The sequence below is a fragment of the Thermobia domestica genome, chromosome 10 (assembly GCF_964235325.1).
Source record: "Thermobia domestica chromosome 10, izTheDome1.hap1.1, whole genome shotgun sequence".
NCBI classification, from domain to species: domain Eukaryota; kingdom Metazoa; phylum Arthropoda; class Insecta; order Zygentoma; family Lepismatidae; genus Thermobia; species Thermobia domestica.
This window is the reverse complement of record NC_137463.1, coordinates 257,756,260-257,780,103: the sequence shown is the minus strand read 5'-3', so window position 1 is coordinate 257,780,103 and position 23,844 is coordinate 257,756,260. Positions and strand designations below refer to the sequence as shown.

Sequence of the window (23,844 nt, the reverse complement as noted above, 5' to 3'; positions counted from 1 at the left end):
ATATTATTTTTGTCCTCTCGCCTGTATACCTACGAAAATGGAGTTACGTTCCTCTGGTTCTCATGCCACGATATATCACAGCTTTTGTTTAAATTTTTTGATGAGAGTAATCAATTTTTCACATTATTCAAATATGGCTCCAAATTAGTGCAAAATTATTATCGCACTTCTAGCTTATTCCATTCATTATCAGCATAACATCACAACTATTGATACATTGGTACTATCTATTTCAGGACTGTGTCCAAAATATTAGGAGATTTCATACTCAAATATTTTGTGGAACATACTAATGATCTGAGGTGTTCATTTTGTATGAAATCCAATAAAACTTGATTCCAGAAAATTTTGCCCGGGGTAGGTCAAAATGTGAGCGAATTACATTAGTAATTTGTATAAGCTCCATCCTCCGAAAGCATTCCAGGAAGGAACACTGTTGTTGATTAGCGAAGAGACCAACACGCTACCAACGTAATTCAGTGTTGCTGTGCAGAGTTAGAGACATATTGTAAACAGTAGAAATAAAACCATCCGGTAGCAAATAGATCAAGAATTGCTGTAAGAAGTTGATGATCACAAGATTAGTTACGGCCACCAGAGTTAGCATTTACTGTATGAGACTGGTTTGCTCACAATTTTCTGCAGCGTTGCTTGACACTATGATGATCTCACGAATGGCCTGACAGAAGTCCAGATTTCTTTCCGTGTGTCTTTTTTTTTTTCTAGGAATGGACAAAAGAGAAAGTGAACAAGAGATAACGAGGCACTTTGAAACAATTGGAGGCACAAATTCAGGATGCTATCATAAACATCCTTGTTTGTTCAAAGAGGTTGGTAGATACATATGATACTGTACTGAATTTAGAGCTAACACATATAATGCTTTCATGTATACAAAGTTTCAGTGAGATTCCTTAAATGTTAAAAAAAAAAAAAAGTAAAGAAACGCTAAAGCATATTTTCAATGGTTAGTAACATCTCACCCACTCTGCAGACTAGAAGCAAAATTTCCAAAGACCTTTTTCACTTAAAAAATGTAGGGAAGTCTTATATCGATTGAATAACAACAACATATCAGATCACTTCTTGTTGACCTCATTTCTGAGCCATTTACAACCAAGAGTCCAAGACAGCAATCTTGATCTTTCTTTCAAAGTGAGGATTCCCATCCAGCTACCAAATGTTGTTTGTTCCACTGCCCTATATACATCGAGAGGCCCCATCTGGATAGCGCAAATGTAAAGGGTCCACAGTACTTTCTCTTATTCTTGAGAACAATGAAAGCAAAAACATCTCATATGAACAGATTACGTGAAGGACACTTGAAAGGGAAAAATATTATGTTAGGAGAATTGCTTAACAGCTGTAGCACCATTTGCACCCTCATATGCTACTTTCTCTAAAAAATAAGGGTCTCAAAAAGAAAAAAAAAGGATACTTTTACTTTCGTTTTGAAAGAAGGGAATCCTCCAACATTTTAGGGTTTTTTTCATTGTTGCCAACTAACACGTAACTTTGACTTAATTCAAACTTACGAGATTTAATGTCTGGTCTTCTAAGTATATTACAGGGCAAACGGTTTCAACTGCTACGGTCATTTTGCAATTGAACTCATTCGGGCTCAGGATCACCATCCTTAATGAGGCTCGAGCTCTCTAATCTCAATAAAACTCACGCTAATTCGGTATCCTACTCGTTCGACCTCGCTCTCTCATATTGAAACTCACGCTAGCTCGATTTTGCGCTCATGAATCTTAATGAGCTTACGCTTACTAAGGACCAAGGCTTGTTATGTTCAATAAGAGTCATGCTCACTAATCTCAATAAAACTCACGCTAACTCAGACTTACACTTGTTTGAACTCGCTATCCTGAATGAAACTTACGCTAGCTCGATTTTGCGCTCGTGAATTTAATTGGACTCACGCTCGTTAAGGATCAAGGCTTGCTATGTTTAATAGCGGTCATTCTCACTAATCTTAATGAAACTCACGCGCTAGCTAGAATTCACGTTCATAAATCTCATTGGGCTTATGCTCACTAAGGATCAAGACTAGCTATGTTCAATAAATTATGCTTACTAATCTCAATGAAACTCACGCTAGCTAGAATTCGCGCTCATGAATCTCATTGGGCTTACGCTCACTAAGGATCAAGGCTCGCTGTGTTCAATAAATTATGCTCACTAATCTCAATGAAACTCACGCGAGCTGGGTTCGCGCTCATGAATCTCATTCGATTTATCTCTCTCAGGATCAAGACTTGCTATGTTCAATAAGAATCATGCTCCCTAATCTCAATAAACTCACACTCATCCTTTTTATTTTTTATTTTTTGGTATGTGATGTAAGGGAATTGGCTGTTGTAGCCTATACTAACGAGTTGAGTTGAGTTGGTTTTGAGTTTAACGTCCCGTTCAGCAGCGAGGCTATATGAGACGTGGACCTACTGATTAACGTGGACTCCGAACCACTTGAGCTCCTGTCGGGAATCGAACCCAGGTCCCCTGCGCCAAAGGTGCGTACGTTAACCGCTTAGCCACGAAACAGCTCCCTATACTAACGAATCAGGCAGAGGTTTTTTTCCACTCTTTTATATTATATCTATTACTATTTGTATATACATAGTGTCTGATGAAACCAAAGTAGATATTTGGCTAAACTGTTACAAGTTATTTTTGTTTTTTTCCCAATAAAATTATTGCTTTGCTCGGCAAGGTTTAAATCAAATTGAAATCTTTCAGTTAACGTCCCACTGCTGTGCCCTTTTGGCCAAGGGAGATGAATGATTAAGGCAAGCACAGGTTGAATGAGAATGTGGGAGGAAACAGAAGTACCCCGAGAAAATCCACGGAATGAAAACTGTATTTGTTACTGTAACATACGTTAGCAAACCATTAAAACTATATTACTGTAAACTCATAGACTAATTCAGCGCCCAATGGCTAATTCAGCGGAAATTAGCTTCTCCAATTATTTTCGGTTTGTGTATTAAATTATTTAAAACTGTAATTGTTGTAGTGGTGTAAAAATTTACAAAAGTCTCACTGTAAAGGTAACCAACAAAGTTTTGTCGCTTTTTGTGGAGTTCTGTGTTCAATTGGTTCTCACACCGGGAGTTGAATGAGAATGGAGAAAGGCGAAGGACTGTTGTTGGTGTGGGTATATCCAACATACTACCTGATTGTGGCAGTTCAGTTACACCGTGAACTTGAATAAGAACAGAGTGAACATGAGGCCTTCACAGAGTGTCATAAGGGCGTGCATGCTGTGCGAGTTCAAACCGGTGTCAAACGTCGCTGCAGCTGGCCAGAAGATATGCCAGGCCTTTGGTAAGGGTATCGTGACTACGTGGATAGTGTAGTGGTGGTTTAATAAGTTTAAGGGCGCTGATGGAACACTCGAAGACGCACCACGTGCCAGAAGACCAACATATGTAGATCTTCAGACAGTAACTGAGGCGAACAATGGCCAGACATGTGAAGAACTGGGACTATAATTCAGTATGAGTGGAGAAAACCATTCGGTAGCATCTCCATCAACTTAAGAAGCACTATAAGTTGGGTCGATGGGTCTCACATGATTTGACTCTGGGAAAAAAGGCAACGCGAGCAGACACCTGTGTTTCTTTGCTGTCTCGTCTGAGGAAGAAGCAATTTTTGGACGGGGTGTTGATATGGGATGAGAAGTGAGTTCTGTACGAAGCTCCACGACGCCATTCTCATGCACCAGAAGAAGGTCCTCTTGTGTGTTTGGTGGACTGTTCGCGGCATTGTGCATCGGGAACTGTTATCAGCTGGCCAGAGCATCAATTCAACAGTGTACTGTAAACTGTTAAGCCGTGTTCAAGAAAAAAACTCAAAACTCTGGAGCCAGAACTTCTGAATCGCCAAGGGGTTCTCCTCTTACAGGACAACGCTAAGCCCCACATGGCTAGGATGACTCGGGACACCATTCTACGCCTTGCATGGGAAACATTATTGCACTCGCCATACTCCCCGGACGTTGCACCGTCCGATTATCACGTGTTCCATTCATTGGACAATCACCTTACAGGACGCCAGTTCAAATCCCTAGTAGAGGTGCAAAATGCACTTGATAATTTCTTCGCTTCACGGTCAACCAAGTTCTACCGTGATGAAACAATGGCTTTCCAGAACGTTAGCAGAAAGTCGTTGTTGATGATGAGGACTATTTTTGATCTTGAAGTAAGTCTTAGGTGACATATCGATGTTCGAAGTTGGTAGGTGAAAAGTGACAGAACTTTCTTGGTTACCTTTATTTAAAAAATGAAACAGAAAATATCAACGTCAGGAGGTGTACAACTTGTTTCCTCTTTTCCTTGTTATTATTAAACTAGCAATTCGTCAAAATTTTAACTATAACCAATGGCCTGGTTAACTTTAACGGAGAGCTTAATGCAACGACACGCCTAAACATGAATGGTGAAACAAAAAATATTTGTACAACTCCGTTAAAGACCTTAAGCTCCTTTAAATGATATAATAATGGAGGTTGGTGAAACTGTTTATAAGTGTTCACATTTAACTTTTTTTTTTTTTTTTTTTTTTTTTGTCTACAATCATCTCAAAACTCCATACCATATTTAGGTGTACTAATTGTTGAAGGGTTTTGTTAAACATAATATTGTGTTGATTTAGGTCTATAACTGCAAAATCACGGTAAAGAATAAAGGAAATATTTACGAAATAGTGGGTAGACCAGCAATGATGTATGAAGCAGAAACATGGCCAATAAAGTACAGGAAGAAGATTGAATATTACTGAAATGAAAATGCTACTCTGAATGTGTGGGATAACAAGAAGAGACAGAGTGAACAAAAATGAAATGAAATCTTTGAGTTTTACGTCCCACGGTTATGCCGGCCAGGCTAAAGGAGACGGTGATTTATGAGAAATGAATGAAATGATGGAATGAAGAAAGTGGGAGGAAACGGGAGAAACCCACCTACACGGTGTTTGTCCACCACAAAGTTCACTTGGCGAGGGCAGAGATCGAACCCGGGACCCCAAGCATCAGAGGTGAACGCTCTACCACTGAGCCACCGCGGCCCCAAGAGACAGAGTGAGGAGTGAGAAATTAAAGGGGAACAATCAAGGTTGCAGAGATAGCTAAGATGATCCAAGAAAAATGACTGCAGCCGTATGGCCATCTAATAAGAACAACAAAAGACTCTGAGGACAGAAGAGTGTGGAAGAGAGGCAGAGGGAGATCAAGAAGGAAATTGATGGATATGTTTAAGAATGACTTCAAGGAGAAAGGTCTATCAGGGAAAGAATTTCGGGACAGAGTCGTATGGAGAAGACTAATAAGAACCGTCGACCCCCACAAAAGTGGGAAAAAACAGAGAGAGAGAGAGAAGTTACCAGGAATGAAATTTAGTTATTGACAAAGATGCATGTAGGCACATAGGAAAAAACAGATGGCAGCACTTTACTGATGTAAATGTCAGAAAATTCATACCCTCACAAAACCATTTTTGTATAGAATTACAGAAAATGTAATACGTTATTCGTTACTTGGTATAAATGTCAAACATACTACATAAAGCTTCGCTCGTAACAACAAATAAAAAGTAACACAATTTTTCAATGCCAATTACAACAGATTTATGATATTGTTGGAAGGCAATATGCACGATTGAAATTACAGTATAGATATATCTACCAGATGCACAAAATTTTGTGGTAACGTTGTTAAGTTATTGCTTTTAACAAATAAAAGCTTTCTACTGACGAATAACACAGTTATTATTATTATATAATAGCTTGTGTTCGACGTGCTAGCTGGAATGTTACTAACAGCATATATGTATTATATACAAAGATCACCGTGGCAATGTTCCTATTTTCACGTTTAGTAAGCTAGTTTTGTAACACCACCGTGGTTTTATTTTCACACTGCTCAACCCAGTATTTGTGTAAAACTAGTAACACTAAGTCTTTGTTAGTAACGACACCGGACCTTGGTGTTGAAATAAGATGCGGTCATACTAGACCTACTGGCCTGTGTCAAAATTGTTTTAACAGCATCAATTTTTGCTTGTACAAGTAGAAAACCAGACTGACAATACCTATGGAAATAAAAATGTCTATTCAAACAAGAAATTCAAAATAACTGTTTCTCGATACTGGATCCTAATTATTTACAGGTGATCCACTTGCGCCGTACAATTAGTGAAGTTGGACAACCAACCACACAGCGAAATAAGCACGGTTGCTAGCATTCAATGGGTAGCATGCTTATAAAATCACTTTTTCTTCTTATAAATAAATGTATATCATGCATTGAATAATTATATTAGAAGCATCATGAGAATCGCTTTAATCCTAAAGTTACACACACACACACACACACACACACACACACACATATATATATATATATATATATATATATATATATATATATATATATATATATATATATATATATATATATATATATATATATATATATATATATATATATATATATATACATATATATACATATATATATATATATACATATATATACATATATACCATGAATGATGTAAAAAAGAAAAGAAAAGAGTCCAAAAGTTCGAGTGAAGAAAATTGCTATGGTAGGTTATGTGTTTCAGCAATTATTTCATTATGGGATCGAGCTCTTTGACAAAAGGTCTGTTTAGTATCAATCGGGAGTGTTTCTAATGAAGTCTAGCTGAAATTCCTGAATAATATCCTAGCAATTGGTAAACAAATGCTTAATAACCAAAGCACGGATCTAATTTGTTCACCAATTAAACCCAAGAAACCATTTTACGTATTGTAGATAATCTAAACTACATCTGTAGTTTCCAATTACTAGAAGTCAGTAGATTTCAAAACCATCACTAAATATGTCATCTTCCATCTAAACTAAATAATCTCTGTTACATATCTAAATCTTCGACGCCAACAAATTCACACAATCTCCTTTTGTTTTTTTTTATTTAACTGACTTCATCTAATTATACCAAATAATAACTTCAAACAAACTAATACGAACATTAAGAACATCTAAGTCATACACAGAAACCGCTTATTTATCAAATAATAATAATAATAATAATAATAATAATAATAATAATAATAATAATAATAATAATAATAATAATAATAATAATAATAATAATAATACACGCTAACGTTCATAGAGAATCATGCACAACCAAACGAAGAATAGAGAATACTAGCAAAAGAGCTTTTGGAGAACATTCGTAGACGTTCATTACCATTCCTTACACCGAATTCCGTGCGACATTTACACCATCAATAACAGAATCAAAGTTCTCATAAGTTGATGTGCCGGGGCCGCGGTGGCTCAGTGGTAGAGCGTTCACCTCTGGTGCTTGGGGTCCCGGGTTCGATCCCAGCCCCCGCCAAGTAAACTTTGTGGTGGACAAACACCGCGTGCGTGGGTTTTCTCGGAGTTCTCCCGTTTCCGCCCACTTTCTTCATTCCACCATTTCATTCATTTCTCATAATCACCGTCTCCTTTAGCCTAACCGGCATAACCGTGGGACGTAAAACTCAGAGAAGAGAGAAGAAAAGAGTCATAAGTGTATGTGGAAATATCATACACAAGTGTTTTTCAAATTGTATGTAATTTCACACAATTTACCTCACACGCACGTTAAACTTAAAATAATTTATATTACACTATGTTGGACATTTATGTTCATCCCATTTACGAATGGTAATTCTACTAGTATGTGCACAGGATATAGGAACTTTGACGATTTTTTATTAGCACAACGTAGGAAAACAACAAGTTAAGCTAAATATGCTAGGAATAAGCAGAAAAAATAGGAAAAGAAATACATGGCTCAGAATAATGATAGAAATAACGGATATAATCGCTAAAATAAAAGGATTCAAAAGGCAGTGGGCTGGAAACATTGTAAGAAGAACTGATGCCAGATGGACAAAATTAATCCTTGGCTTGCATACAAATACTCAAGAAGAGAGTTAGGAAATATCCCAAAACGAGGCGATGTAATGAAAATAGACTGCCCAACACAGATGGTTATAGGGAAATATTGGAATGACTTTAGCCAACAGTGGATCGACAGCGGTTGATAATGATGTTGGTGATGAATAACAATAATAATATTCATTACCTTAATTAGATACGGGCCGCGAAAATAACAAATAGGTCTACTAGAAATTGATTAAACTACTGGTAATTATGAGGACAGTTCATTCTGCGTGTAATTGTTATCTATCTATCTATCTATCTATCTATCTATCTATCTATCTATATATATATATATATATATATATATATATATATATATATATATATATATATATATATATATATATATATATATATATATATATATATATATATATATACTGGTCAAAAAAATTAGGGGTTCAGATGAAAACTCATGTAAAACTTCTTATGAATAATGTGACAACAATGTATTTGCTCTAGTTCGGATTAAAAGCGACTAGTATGAAGGCACAACGTGGAAACGAACCATTTGAAACACCTGTGCACGTGATCGGTGACGTGAGGCTACCAGAGGCTATTTTGTAGTGTGGCGCTGCCAACACATCCCAACTCCAGGATACCTCTGTTCTCATTGTAAGTATTAGTGTGACACAACTCCAGGTACTGAAATGTCGCAACAACGTGATTTGCCAGAATCGCTGACATGGGGAGCTGTCGGCAGGTTGGAAGCTGGTCAGTCACAGCGGGACGTGGCAAATACCATAGGAGTGGCACAAAGTGTGATTTCCTGATTGTGGAATAGATCTCAAGCAACTGGAAGTGTTCGAAGAAGACAAGGACAGGGCCGTCCACGAGCAACCACAGCCAGAGACGATTGTTATCTCTTCTTAACAGCCCGTCGAAACTGGCGTCAGAATGCAATTCTGCTCCAGCGAGCGTTTCGAACAGCAACAGGACGCACAATATCTACTCAAACGGTGCGCAATCGCCTTCGGGAAGGTGGCCTCTACGCACGTAGGAGTATGGTGTGTGTCCCATTACCTGCACGACACCGTGTTGATTGAAGAGTGTGGGCGGAGGAACATCGTGGGTAAGGACGCAATGAATGGGACAATGTTTTGTTCTCTGACGAGTTTCGATTCAGTGTGGAGCCTGATAATCGACGTGTTTTCATCTGGAGAGAGTGTGGAACACGACACAATGCCATGTTTGTCCGAGAAAGATCCCAGTATCATGGTGGTGGACTAATGGTGTGGGCAGGAATCAGCATTGCTGGGCGTACTGAGCTCTTTGACGGGCTCCAAAATGTCTCTTTGTCGGCTCTCAGGTATAGGAGATTCTGCAACCTTTTGTTCTTCCTATGCTGGTGCCACTGGTGATTCGTTGTTTTTCATGGATGACAATGCTCGTCCTCACAGAGCTCGGTTAGTGGATGAGATGCTGGAAGCTGAGGGTATCGCTCGGATGAAGTGGCCAGTTGCTCTTCGGATCTCAATCCAATTGAGTATCCTGGGATATGCTTGGTAGATGAATTGCCGCTAGGCCAGTACTTCCAACAACCATTCCAGAGCTGGAAGTTGCTCTTCTGGATGAGTGGCACAACATCCCCCAAGAACTGACCGATAATCTGATTGAATCCATGCAGGCAGGTGCGAGGTTGTGTTGGCTGTTCGAGGTGATCATACACCACATTAAGGAACAATCAGTGTTGTTGCCTTGCCTGTTTGTGAGCAGTTCGAGAGGTGCACACATAAACGTCTTGTTTCATGAGCCATGTGAACAAGGTTATCCGTGCCCCAACACCAGTATGTGCCCCATTTTTCTAGTGTATCTTAACGCATTCCTTCTTGTATGATATATGTGAGTCAAACACAATCTTATCCATACACTGTCTTAAGGTCTTGTGTGATATTTCAGCTCATCCCCTAATTTTTTGAGCAGTATATATATATATATATATATATATATATATAATATATATATATATATATATATATATATATATATATATATATATATATATATATATATATATATATATATATATATATATATATATATATATATATATATATATATATATATATATATATATATATATATATATATATATATATACAGTGAAACCTGTCTATGTTGGCCACCATCGGTTCCATCGAAAAGTGGCCAACTTAGACAGGTGGCCAACTTACAGAAAATAAGTGTGATTTGTGTATTTTTCGAATAGGATTTCTAGTATTACTTGATTGTAAAATTTTAATAAGCAGTGGCACGACAGCTACTTATAAATAATGTATATAGAGTAATCATAAAAATATACAGTACTAGAAAACATTACTATAGTATGCAAGAGCGCCGATTTCTCTGTCAATTTGGGGGGGGGGGCATTCAGATGCAGAAGGATATATGAAGATTTTAAGACAAATTGCACTCAAATTATACCAAATATTGTATACTCATAAATAAAATAGGGGCCACATGAGCTTTGGGGGGCCAGGGCCCCCTCGGTCCCCCCAGGATCGGCGCTCTAGATAGTATGTTTAATATATATGAATACCTTTTTCTTCCTGAAAACTAGCCTGGTACATTGGATTATTCGAATTGAAAACACAATAACACAAACAACCATGAAATAGAAGTGTATGTACGCAGTTTATTAAAATTGATATTATAGCATACTGAGTTATTCAGATTGAAAACAAGAAAAGCTAAGTTATAAATTGCGAAATTCACATGCAATTTATATGACTTCTTTTCAGTTGTTACTGAATGGTGGTTCATTCTAAACATATTTGCTTTATTTTTTTTGGCAGATATGCACATTCTAATTTTCCCTCGGAGCAAAAGATGTTTTGAGAAAATCTTGAGGGAATTCATATCTCAAAACCTCCGCTACCTTTTGACATGCAGTCAGGTGCCAATAAATGACAATTGAGCTTTAACCTTGAGAATTTTCCGGAAGCTTCCCACTGATGAAAGGAGCCGATATAGCTAATGGTTTTACCAAAACAGACAGGATAAACAAATACGTACCTTGATACGTACAACCATTTCCTGAATTCCTGTACGTGCTTTTTCTTATTCACATCTTCCTTCACCACCCTTTTATGAGGGTAGTGTTCTGGCCATTGACCTCCAAGAATAAATCGTGCGAATCTATGCTCTTTGTGTCCAGTTACAAATACAGAACATCTGCCTCTTATATGGGAATTCGAAAGAGTTAAGAAAAATAACAAAACTGTATTTTTCGTGGCCAAGATACGCAGGTAAGTTTATCATTATCATCATAGGGTAAACATTGCTTCAGTGTGGCCAACTTCCAAGATAGACAGGTGGCCAACTTATAGAGTAGTAAGTAACAAATGTCTTATGGGAAAATGCAGGTTCAAGACTAACTAGGCCAAGATAAGCAGGTGGCCAACTTAGAGAGGTGGCCAAGTTGACAGGTTTCACTGTATATATATATATATATATATATATATATATATATATATATATATATATATATATATATATATATATAATATCTACAAAAAAATCACCAGTCAGTCTGCTAGGACATCGCCCCGTAAGGAATCCAGAGCAACCTGCACGGCGCCAGTCGGCATTATCAGTGATCATGCGTCAGGCGAAGAGTTAGTTTGACTGAGAATGGCGCACAGATAAGACCTTAGTGAGTTCGATAAAGGCGTCATCATCAGCTGTCATGTTGCGGGTTTGTCGAATCGTGCCATTAGTGCCCTATTACGCTACCCAAATTCAACGGTGGATAATGCAATCCTGAAATGGAAACTTCACGGTGCCACCAGTGTCAATAAACGGCCCAGACGACCCACGACATTGATGGACAGAGACCGGAGAGTGCTGAAACGAGTGGTATCTAGGAATTACCGTCAAATTGCATCTGCCATCCAGCATGAGTTCCACACTGCATCGGGCATATCAGTTTCACTGAACACTGTCGGGACAGAACTGCATGAATTTCGTTTCCATTGTAGAGCAGCTACCCACAAGCTACACACCACTCCAACGAACAAAGCTAGGAGGTTCGCATGGAATAAGGCTAATCGAAATTGGACCCTAGACCAATAGAAACATGTGTTATGGAATGATGAATCACGCTACACGCCTTTTATGTCAGTTGATCGGGTGTAGGTGTGACAACAACTTGGGGAACGTTTCTTACCAGACTGCATTGTAACAACAGTGAAATTTGGTGGTGGTGGTGTAATGGTGGGAGATGCATGTTGTTGGTTTGGCCTAGACCCGCTTGTTGTTCTGCCTGGTAACATGACGAGTGTAAATTGGGATACGGACAAAATCTCGCGGCCGAAATATCGCCGCCCAAAACCTCGCGGGACAAAATCTCGCCGGGACAAAATCTCGCCTGGCCAAAACCTCGCCGCCCAAAACATTGCGGGACAAAATCTCGCCGGTCAAAAACCTAGCGTGGCCAAAACCTCGCCACCCAAAACCTCGCGGGACAAAATCTCGCCGGACCAAAACCTCGCCGCGAATGAAACTTTTATTTAAAATTTACCCAATGAGTTTCTTAATATGCAATTCCACATTACAAATAATAATAATAATAATAATAATAATAATAATAATAATAATAATAATAATAATAATAATAATAATAATAATAATAATAAGAAGAAGAAGAAGAAGAAGAAGAAGAAGACGAAGAAAAGAAAAAGATACAAAACATCGAGTGCGTGGGCTTTCTCGGGTTATTCCCGTTTTCTCCCACTTCCTTTTTTCGATCATTTCCTTCATCCTGGTCATCTACGTCTCCTTTAACCTACAGGACATAATCAAGGGACGTCGTAAAAACTCATATATTATTTCATACTTTCATAAATATTATTAGATTTTTGCTAAAATTTTAAGTTTTTGGATGTTCTAAAGTTCACGAAACTAGCCCCGTTAGTTGTTATTACTTTCCTTATGCAGACTTTCTTTCCCTATAACCAGTTTAAAAAACATCCTGTTGCCCTACCTTCACATTGAAATCCTCTAATACAGAAATAGAATTTTCATATGGTATCCCGGGACTTGGTCAAATACCCGTGATACTTCTTCTGAAACAGCGTCTTTTATACCGTCATCCTTATCATCTGTTGGAACATTTACATTTTGGTCAGGCGAGATTTTGGGTATGGCGATATTTTGGGGCGCGAGGTTTTGGAAGACGTGGTTTTGGCAAGGCGAGGTTTGGCCCAAGAGGTTTTGGGTGGTGAGGTTTTGGCCAGGTGAGGCTTTGGCCCCGCGAGGTTTTGGCCCGCGACGTTTTGGGCGGCGAGGTTTTGGCCAGGCGGGGTTTTGGCCCGGCGAGATTTTGTCCCGCGAGGTTTTGGGAGGTGAGATTTTGGTCCGCGACGTTGTCGCCGCGAGGTTTTGTACCCAAACTGTGTAAATTATCTGAACATTTTAAAAAATTTAGTGCTTCACACATTGTGGAAATTCTTTGGAACGGAGCCACGTTACTATCAGGATGATAACCCCCGTTGCCATAAAACTGCCAATGTTATGTCGTGGTATGACGAGTACAATGTGCAACGACTCCAGTAGCCTGCTCAATAGCCTGATTTGAATCCCGTGGAATATCTGAGGGATGAATTGGAGCGGCGTTTAAGGCCCAGACCAACTCGTCCAAATTCACCTGACGTACTTGGAACTGCCTTACTGGAGAAGTCGGCTGCTATCCCACCTGATACCTATCAGCAACTAGTGGAAAACCTTCCTTGGAGAATACATGCTGTGATCCAGGCAAGTATGGATTATCCGTTTTCCATACTTGCCAAAGTCCGGCAACGCTGTAGTCTCCAATTCCATATATTCTTTTTCTTTACATGTTCCTCACAATAGACGGTGACCTATGGTTTATGTCCAAAAGACACCAGGTAGATATGTTTTCATATGCTTCCTCGTTTTTGGGGTTTTCTAAGTGCAAACGCATTTTCCTGTCTTTCCAGTTGGAATCGCGTAATTGTTCAAATTTCACGTCAGGAAAGTTGTGAACGTGTGAATCTAACATTTCATTTGAAAGTAAGTTTACAAATAATATTTTCCAGGTTAATCGAAATTTCCAATTCTGAAGCCTATTTACAATTTTTCGAGATTATATTCCACGAGATTAGGGAATAAGATACGTATCCAGTTATATTGGGTAACATCTTCAGAAAAGTATATACGCAATTTACTTTAAAAGCCATTGAGTGAGGCTTCGATAGAAAGAATACTTTCTCGAAGACACCTGTAAGATTGAATTCCTTGTGTTCTACAAGGTGATAAGAGAGAGAGAGAATAACAACGAGAATTAACATCTTAAACGATAAGAATTTTCCTGATTGTGCTTGTGTTAACCCGTCTAAGTTGTTCTCGAACTGTTCATACAAAGGAGTGACTACTATCCATTGTGAAGTAATTACGACACGTAAAGATACGAGCTGTTGTTTAATGGAGCATTTTAAATGAAATTTCACAAATCACTACGATGCTCACATTGAGCCGTGACACCTCTGGGAGTCCCGACGAGCAAAATTATCAACTCGAAGTAGTTTGTTACAGCTTAAGTGCGACACCTTAAATTCTAAGAAATACAACAAACATTACGAAATACCATTACATACATACTATGTGTCAGATGTTCTTGAAAATAGCCAATTACTTTTTCTACATTATTCTCGTTGGTATGTACTGGTGCGTGTGTTCTTGCTTGCACCTTGTATGGACCGTGTGTTTTAAGTCTTATTTCTGTACATTTAAATGCAAGTACTGACGGCAATTGTCGCATTAGGAATCGTTCCTGATATAATCCTCGGAGCTTCGGACCCATTTTGCCGCGTTTCGTCATAGATAAGAATATGTCCGTCTACTCACGTAAAAGCATTTCCAACACCAGCAATGTCGTTACAAATGAAGTCACTTACTACTGATTGCCACTATTAGTGCATCTATAACTATCACACGGAAATAAAAACTCAAAAGGAATAAACGAGTTCCATCTAGCTATCATACTCAATTGTAATTGCTTTCGTTATTATTAGCAACCTGTGTCCGCCGTAGAGTTAGGCAACTGCTTTTTCACATAAGTATGGTTGGTCATCTATTTACGTATTATACGGCGCAAGTGGACCGCCTGATATAGGCCTTTTCTTTTAACTCATCAAATTTTATCTTAGTAGTTCCCTCACTGACCCTTTTTAAAAATAAACCTGGCTGCGCTATTGAAATTGAGAAAAAAATATTATTACTAGCTGAACCTGCGCTCTCTACACAGCGCGCGTCATTCACATATGAGCGAATCTCCTTGTCATTCCTCACAACATATGTACCTGTCCCTTTACAGACATAAGTGAAAGACGTCTTGATAAAAATCGACAAAAGGTACCATAAAGGTGAGTTTTTTAAAAAAATTATTTTCTCAATATCTCACATTGTTTGCAAGATTTGAGCGTACTTCCGGTTGGAGTTTTTAATTCATGTATGACCAGTGTTTTCTTTCTTCTTGCATGCAGTATGTAAAAAGCAAATACATTACACACACAATTAATTATAATGCCAGTGATGTATGGCATTCATTGGGCAAAACTTTCCAAACATTATTATATAAGTTTCATCTTGGACTTTAGAAATGGTTATTCTTCATTTTTCATTATCATTTGGACATGAAACAATCGTCTGATATATATATATATATATATATATATATATATATATATATATATATATATATATATATATATATATATATACCCCATATACAAATATGTGATGTTGCAATGTATAACTCTTAGGATAAGATGCTTTGTTTTTTCAAAATTTCAATACTTCCTGAATGCCCCCCAAAAATGCAATAAAGAAGTAACGGCCATTAAAAAAACATTCAATTAAAACTGAACAATCTACGCAAAATTTGCAATCGATCAGTGAAAACGGCATCTTTCAAGAGCTTGTGGTTCCCAAGAACTCACTGTCGAAAGGATTGACCACAAAAATATATACAAATATAAACTTTTCTTGACAACAAACATGACCTAGCATTTTAATATATAGATTATTATTATTATTATTATTATTATTATTATTATTATTATTATTATTATTATTATTATATTGACACTGTACAAAAATAAGAGACTTATTAAACTGACAGAAATATGCAGTAATTAAGGTTTTCATTATGATACTAGCAAGGACGACAGGATACAGTATGGTTAATGAGTATATCCAATAATTATAATCAACTCTAAAAGTTTGTTTAACTCTGATATTATTCAAACAGAAGGCATAATTATATTGACCAATAGCATATCTTACCGAATTAGACTTGTCAGATTTCTCAAGCTCCAAGCCCGGACATTTTTAATGCCAATTTTTAATCAATAATTCTCGCAATAAATTTTCTCAACTTAAGAAAACACATGCATAATGAAAATTCATAGTGGACGTTTGTCAAAATTCTAATGTAAGATTTCTTCTTACACATCACTCAGGATTCAGACAAATTTACAGAGCTAATTCCGGCTAAGCGGGTACCGTATGTGCCTTTGGCGTGTGGGAGACCCGGGTTTGAATGCCAGTGCGAGCTCATGTGATTCGGATTCCACGTTAACCAGTAGATCCACGTCTCATATAGCCTCGCTGCTGAACGGGACGTTAAAAATCTCAAAATCAACTCAAACAAATTTACACTGCATAAATATCAGTATGCACAAAGACAGTAGTTTGATTTATAGTACCTAATAATAATAATAATAATAATAATAATAATAATAATAATAATAATAATAATAATAATAATAATAATAATAATAATAATAATAATAATAATAATACAGAAATCAGCCTGACGTATTTTAGTCTCAAAGTTTGCTGTTCGGTAGTCAAATTTGGTGCTCTATTTTCTCAAGCAGTTCAATTTATCTCAAGACTTGTGTACTGAAATGCATACCTATGAAAAAGGAACCATTTTTAGCAAGACAAAATTTAACAACTAACCAGTTTGACATCTGCAACACGTGGAGGGAAAAAAGAACTACTATACATTAATCAGACTTATATATTTAACTTGAATGTACTTTCTCAAAAAACACATATTGTTCTTTATTTCATCAAAGAATTCACTGCCAGTAATAGTAAAGTTCATTTTGCAGAGCGTTAATACTCTCACTGTTGACTTTTCTAGTAAACTTTTCTACGGAAAAAGCGCTAGAAATTGTTAAATAACTTCGGGACTAGAAATTAATTTTTTCCATCTGACCGGGACTAAAAAAACAAAACCGGACCGGCATACTGAGAGGACCTCTCAAAAGCAGGAGTGTCACGGTCAAACCGGGATGTGTAGCAAGCCTATATCGAATAAAACAAAGTGACATTCATGACGGCAAATTCTGATGCGGAGTTTTCCAGATTGTTGAGAAAAACAAATTTTTATGGTGCTAAAAATACGTCACTGGTTGCCAGTCGGTTCTCCTTGAACAGATCATTTTATTTATTTAGTGTACTATTTGATTTGATTTTTAAGTTTAGCGTCGCTTACAGCCGCGAGGCTATATGAGATGTGGATCTACTGATTAACGTGGGATCCAAACCACATGAGATCATGCTGGAAATTGAACCCTGGGTCTCATACACCAAAGGCGCGTACGCTAACCGCTTAGCTAAGAGGAAGCGCTATTTAGTGTATGAATTGTATGCACTATTAAGTACAATCAGGAACAAAAGTTTTTTCCGTTTGGTAAACTTTATTTCGGGAATAACAGTGGTATTGCTGGAACATAGAAAATTACATTCTTTTTAATTTACCGAAAGCTATACTCAAATTATCCTTCTATTCTGAAGTTAATCACGAAACTAATTTCATCTTACGGAAAGAACTTTTGTTGCTGACTGTACAAGATTTATTTATTGTTGTTTCATTTATCTTAACAGAGACGTCCATACCTACTTGTAAAGACATGAAATGTAAATAGAAAAGAATATGCGCCGTCAATAATCTCCAAGTTTACTAAATCGGCTTCTCTTTGTACGAAGATTAGGATTAGGAATTAGATTTCTAAGCTTTTGGCATCTATGTTAGTCCTACACGTATGAGGGACGACGTCCCTCAGTGCTTACACTATCCGAGGAAAGGGAAGTAAGTAAGCGGTCTGGGACCCATATATTAGGTACCATCCCGGCATTTTCCTGCTATGAATGAGGAAAATCTGGGAAAACCTCAGTCACAATGACTAGCCTCAAAAAGCATTTACTCTGTTTCGACAGAGTATACCAACCGGAATCGAACCCGGGACCGCTAACACCAATCTGTGCGAAGAAATCAGCGACACAACTAGGCTAGTTATCGCCCGGGGCAAGAACTCGTCTTAGTGACCAACCAAAGCTAAACGCTCTCCGATTACACCTGATATTGGCATCACAGTAATTCTCCTATTACATTTTTTCTTCAAGTGATAAAGCTTGATTTCAAAATTGTAGTACAGCTCACAGATGACGAGAAGAACCCTAAAACAGGGGTAGAGGGGAAAGGTCAACGACACGGTCAAGTCCATTTTCGGTTTTTGAGGTGTGGTCTATACTTTGATGTCGTCTGCCACTCCGGGTAAAGTTATATGTGTGCTATTCCGTGGTGTCATTTGAAACTCCCGTGCGAAAAGTGGGCGAGCCCATACCTAAGTCACACTACTTCTGCTAGGGTTCTTCTCGTGATCTGTGAGCTGTACATAGTTTAATTTTTAGTACAAGATAAAACACTAAACTAATTAGTATTTTAGTGCCAAATAACCTGAGAGCAGCATGCTTGACATATTCTTATAGTCTTATCATAATAACTGCAAATCACAATGTTTTTGGAATTATATCGGAATGTACTTCTGTATGGAATGAATCAACAGTCTGTTGCTTTAGAATAGAATATTTAATTATGGCAATCAGTGAGGCTGTTGGTTTGGACATTTTGCAGTCTCTTAAATTGATTTGAATTAAATGAAAACACAAAAAGCTGGAACTAAAATTTAACTTTGCGAGCACTTTTGGCATCAAAGGTTTTAAAAATGTCCTCAAAAGATAGCTTTGAAGCTAACTTATCTTGTATGGATATGATCTTAAAGAGGCCTTATCACTGCGAAATTAAAATACCACGAATTTTACAGTTATTTTGTGATATTTTCAAACTTAAAAAGATAATCAAAAATGTGGAACAAGATCGCCCTAGACAATATTATTTTATATGAGGTACCTGTATCACGAGTCACCTAGTAGTTTTCTGTTTGCAGCCATTTAGAAACGCGAAAATGAATGCCGATTTTCGAAATGGTTGGAAATCGAAAGCAGATAAGTGAGTCGTGATAACGGTATCTCATACAAAATAACATTGTCTAGGGCGATCTTGTTCCACTTTTTGATTATCTTTTATCTATTTGAAGATATGACATAATTACTGTAAAATTCGCGGTATTGTAATTTCGCCAGGATGAAGGTCTTAAGGTTGGTTAGTCGTTGTTGTCCTGTTAAGTTTCTGAGGTATTTTTAAAAAAATGATCTTTAGTTTGCTCCCTTGCCTTATAATGAAAATATATATTAGCCCAGTTTTGCGCCTGCTTGCAATCCGGCGTCCAGGGCACAAGCCCCGTTTGCCCCTCCTTACTTACGTTACTTGAATAAGTGACTGAATTAGCAAGCGCGCATTTTATTTACGTTGCCAACAACAAGTAGTTGATATATATATATATATACTAGTTATTACTAAATATTACTAAATATTACTCACCGATAAAGATCGTTTCCAGCCTCTGCAGTGTTGTAGTGTCGTGTTTAACTCCTGTCGGGTATCCATGCGTCCGTCTCAACACGTAATTTATATCCACTTTTTCCGTAAATTATAAAAACAAAACGCTATAACCAATTTTCCACTTCACTTACTGCATATATACAAACATAAGGGTCTATACTTCTGAACATGGAACACTAAGAAAAAAAAATATAAAACCTGACAATAATAATTTTACATCATTGAAAACAATGGATTGGTTACTTCACACGGAAATCGATAGTCTATTGTTATTTTTTGTTAAGCTTAACAGTTGCACTGCGATAAGATCTCTAAAAGAAAAACGAAGGCGATCACACTATATTTTCTTTTGCGAACACACACACACACACAAAATCACATATTGTCACCATATTATATATCTTCTATTATCAATGATAATTTTTGCATGTATATTCTTAATTGTTTCTTCAATATTCTGTTTCTTAAATTAAGGAGAAATTGAAGATATTTTATTGATGAAACATTCTAGGAAGTGCATACATATACGGTGTGTAAATTCGAATAACGAGGCGAATGGCATAGAATGGTAGGATAAGGTTTTGTTGTGAGTTGTTGAAGAAAAAAAAAAAAATAAAAGAGGAGGAGGGGAGGGGGGAGGATGGCTTGCAGTATGAACAGATGGCGAACCAAGACCCGTAGCAGCTTGCTTGAAAGAGCCGCGCTACCGGAACACAAGACATGAAGCGTGGCAGTCGCGCGCCAAATATAGGGGTACCAACATCGACGAATTAAAAATTTCGGGATGTAATTGAAGTCTAGCTTTAAGTGCTAGAACCAGAAAGCTCTAGTAATCAACAAGTTGAAGGGTAGGCAATTGCAATTAGTAATAATAATAGTGGTAATAAAAAGCTTAGAAACATTTTTGTACCTATTATTATTATCATTATTATTATTATTATTATTATTATTATTATTATTATTATTATTATTATTATTATTATTATTATTATTAACAAGGCTATGTAGAGTTAGAAGTGTGATAATTCCATTGAAAAAAAGAGAGAAAGATTTCGCTCTTGGCTATGTGGGTACCGCACGCGCTTTGGCGGAAGAGACCCAGGTTCGATTCCCAGCAGAAGTTCATGTGATTAGGATTCCACGTTAAGCTAATAGGTCCACGTCTCATACTGCCTCACTGCAGAAATTGACGGTAAACTTAAGAATCAAATCAAATTAATCCTCCAATTAAATTCTCGAACCGGTTGACATCGGTCACAAGACTTGTCTGCCACAGATTCGAATCCAACTCACGACTCGGGTGTAACGTATTTTAGTTCCACTAATCATCTCATTGTTGTCATTGAGTCTCTATCGTCTCTTTTAACAATATCAGTGGAAGAGCATTCACCTCTGGTGTGTGGGGTCCCTCGTTATGTTCCAGCTTGCGTCAAGTGGAGTTAGTGCATGGTGCACAAAAATAGTGTGCGTGGGTTTTCTCGGGGTTCCCACGTTTGCCCTTACTTTCTTCATTCCATCATTTCATTTATTTCTCATCAGCGGATGCTTTAGTTCACACGGCATAAGTGTGAGACGTAAAACTCAAAGATTTCATATCATTTTCATTTTCTTTTAACAATAGGGCACAAATGTGAGGCATAAAAATCATAAATAAAATATCTAGTCTGCCATATTATCAGATCCTTACATTAATTTATGTTACACTGAGAACGGTTGGTATTGGTAATGTTGGAATTTATTTCACTATTTCTAAATCTAAGCAATATTGTTATGAAATTTGTGTTTTCAGTGGCGGAGGATAATTTAATTTTAGGATGGCAACAACAGGCATTAGATAAAAAGAATTGAATGAAAATTTTGCTACTGATGAAAATACAAATTCTCCTAATTACAATAACTAAAATAATAATAAACCTCAACACGATACTCGCTATTATTATTATTATTATTATTATTATTATTATTATTATTATTATTATTATTATTATTATTATTATTATTATTATTATTATTATTAACTAGCTGAACCTGCGCTGTCCACTGGTCATTCTGATATGATCAATATTTGTTTCGGGAATGTTTTTTTTGGGGGGGGGGGTCAGTGCCAGATAAGGTTAATACGTACTAGAATAATATCAGCAGTGGGAGAGAAATAGTTTCAGAATACAATAAATAAATAAATAAACATTTTATTATTGCTACTTTACAAGTGTTCTATAGCTGAAACTTAAAAAAAAAAAAAAAAAAAATGGTGGTACCTTGTGTCTGTAACTACATGTTTTCTGAAAGGTACACTGGACATCACCTTAGATCTTCTTTACACTTAGTCACTATATCTGTCCATATCTCTTTACACACACAAGTGAAGAACAGGACGGCTCACAAAGGCAGTGCGTTTCTATAAACAAACATATAAGCGTAGTATTTCAATGATATTGGGGTGAGTTTCTGGCAAGCTTGGAGAAGTGACAGATAAAGTCAAATGGTTTTTTCCCCTTATAAATCTATATCCATCCAAGTACGCTTCTTCGCCATTCAGATTTAAGCAAAGCGCCCGCAATGTCCGTCAACCCGCCATACGTAACTCCTCTACTGGTTGCCTAACATAAGGATATGAACCTTAGCTTCGTCCTATCTGCAATGTTAATCTTATGGACTCAAAATTACCCATAAAATGTTGAATAATAAGGGCCTTTTTTAATTTTTTTTCTTTTACAAAATGAGAATTGGCAGATCTAAGCAAAATTTCAAATAGACCACTGAAAACAGCACGTTTCTAGAGCTTGTGGTTTCCGAGATCTGATTGTCAAAAGGTATTTGGCACAAACATATAAATGGAATTTACCACAAACGTATAAACCTAACATTTAAGTATATAGATTAATAAAGAAAAGGCTATGGAACACTATTTTCCTTTGCTCAAATAACTTCGTAAGTTCTCATAACGTATATATATAGGTTTACGAAGGAAAGGGAACAAATGATGACTGGAAGTTGTGAAAATTGATTATAGGTGCTGTGGTGTCTCAGTGGTAGAGATTCCTGGTTTGATCCCAGCTCGCACCGAGTGGGCTTTTGGTGTACAAACATTGAGTGCATGGGTTTTCTCGGGATTCTGTCGCTTCCCCTTTCTTCGTTCCATCTTTTCAATCACTATTATCATCTTTTTCTCCCTTAACCTCAGTATATCATTGTGAAACGTTAAAAGAAAAATGATATTGAACGTATAATAAACTGAAGTTTTACAAATTTTCAGAAAGGAAATAATAAACAAAACGGTGAAGACAAAAGACTGAGGTTATGGAATAGTGGTTGCCATTATTATGTTAATGGTTATCCACCGAAATTCAAATCACAAAAATTTGAACTGCAATCACCAACAGAAGTGTCCATAAATATAACATTCCTTATGACCTCGCACATTACACTAAGCAATTGTATCCACGATTCAAACGAATACCTTCAGATAATTAATTTCACATAAAAAAGTTATCACTTCACTTCATTATAAGCTAACTGAGAATATTCTTAAGTCTACATTCACTTTCTTCATCTTTATTGAAATTGTGGAGTTCTAGAACCCATGGAGTTACGAAATACCTGAGAAGTGAAGTGAAGTATTCCAAAAGTTCCTTCAAAGGCTTAATGAAATGAAAGGAAATCTTTAAGTTTAACGTTCCACGAATATGTCCTTTAGGCTAAGGGAGACGTTGATTAAGGCAAATGAATGATGATGGAAGAAAGTGGGAGGAAACGGGAGTACCCCAGGAAAATTCATGGACATGATGTTGTCCATCTCGAGGATCGAACCAGGGGCCCTACGAGATTATTTTTAATGATCATACCTAACACAGCCAAGAATATGAACAACTATTCGATTACTTTGGGGCTTAGCACAATCTTACAAGTAATAATGAGGTTGCACGTTTAACGTAAAATATATTTATTAAACTTAAATAATGAACAGATACTTGTGAAAGTCTCTGACACAGTCACAATTGAATTTTTGTACTACACCCGAAATCAAAAGAAGATTCCCACTTCTTGAAAATTGTTACTT

General features: G+C 36.9%; 1 protein-coding gene across 2 annotated transcripts in view; it reads right to left on the bottom strand.

Annotated features, from left to right (window-relative positions):
- LOC145663168 (uncharacterized) overlaps window positions 1-20,384 on the bottom strand; it is a 272,264-nt gene extending 251,880 nt beyond the window's left edge. The window contains exon 1 of one of the 2 annotated variants that reach the window (XM_081729497.1): window positions 19,764-20,384. In XM_081729497.1, coding sequence (XP_081585623.1) covers window positions 19,764-19,829 — 66 coding nt within the window. In that variant the 5' untranslated portion in view covers window positions 19,830-20,384. The remainder of the gene's footprint in view (window positions 1-19,763) is intronic. The other variant, XM_081729496.1, reaches the window with a different exon arrangement.
- Between the last annotated feature and the right edge of the window lie 3,460 nt (window positions 20,385-23,844).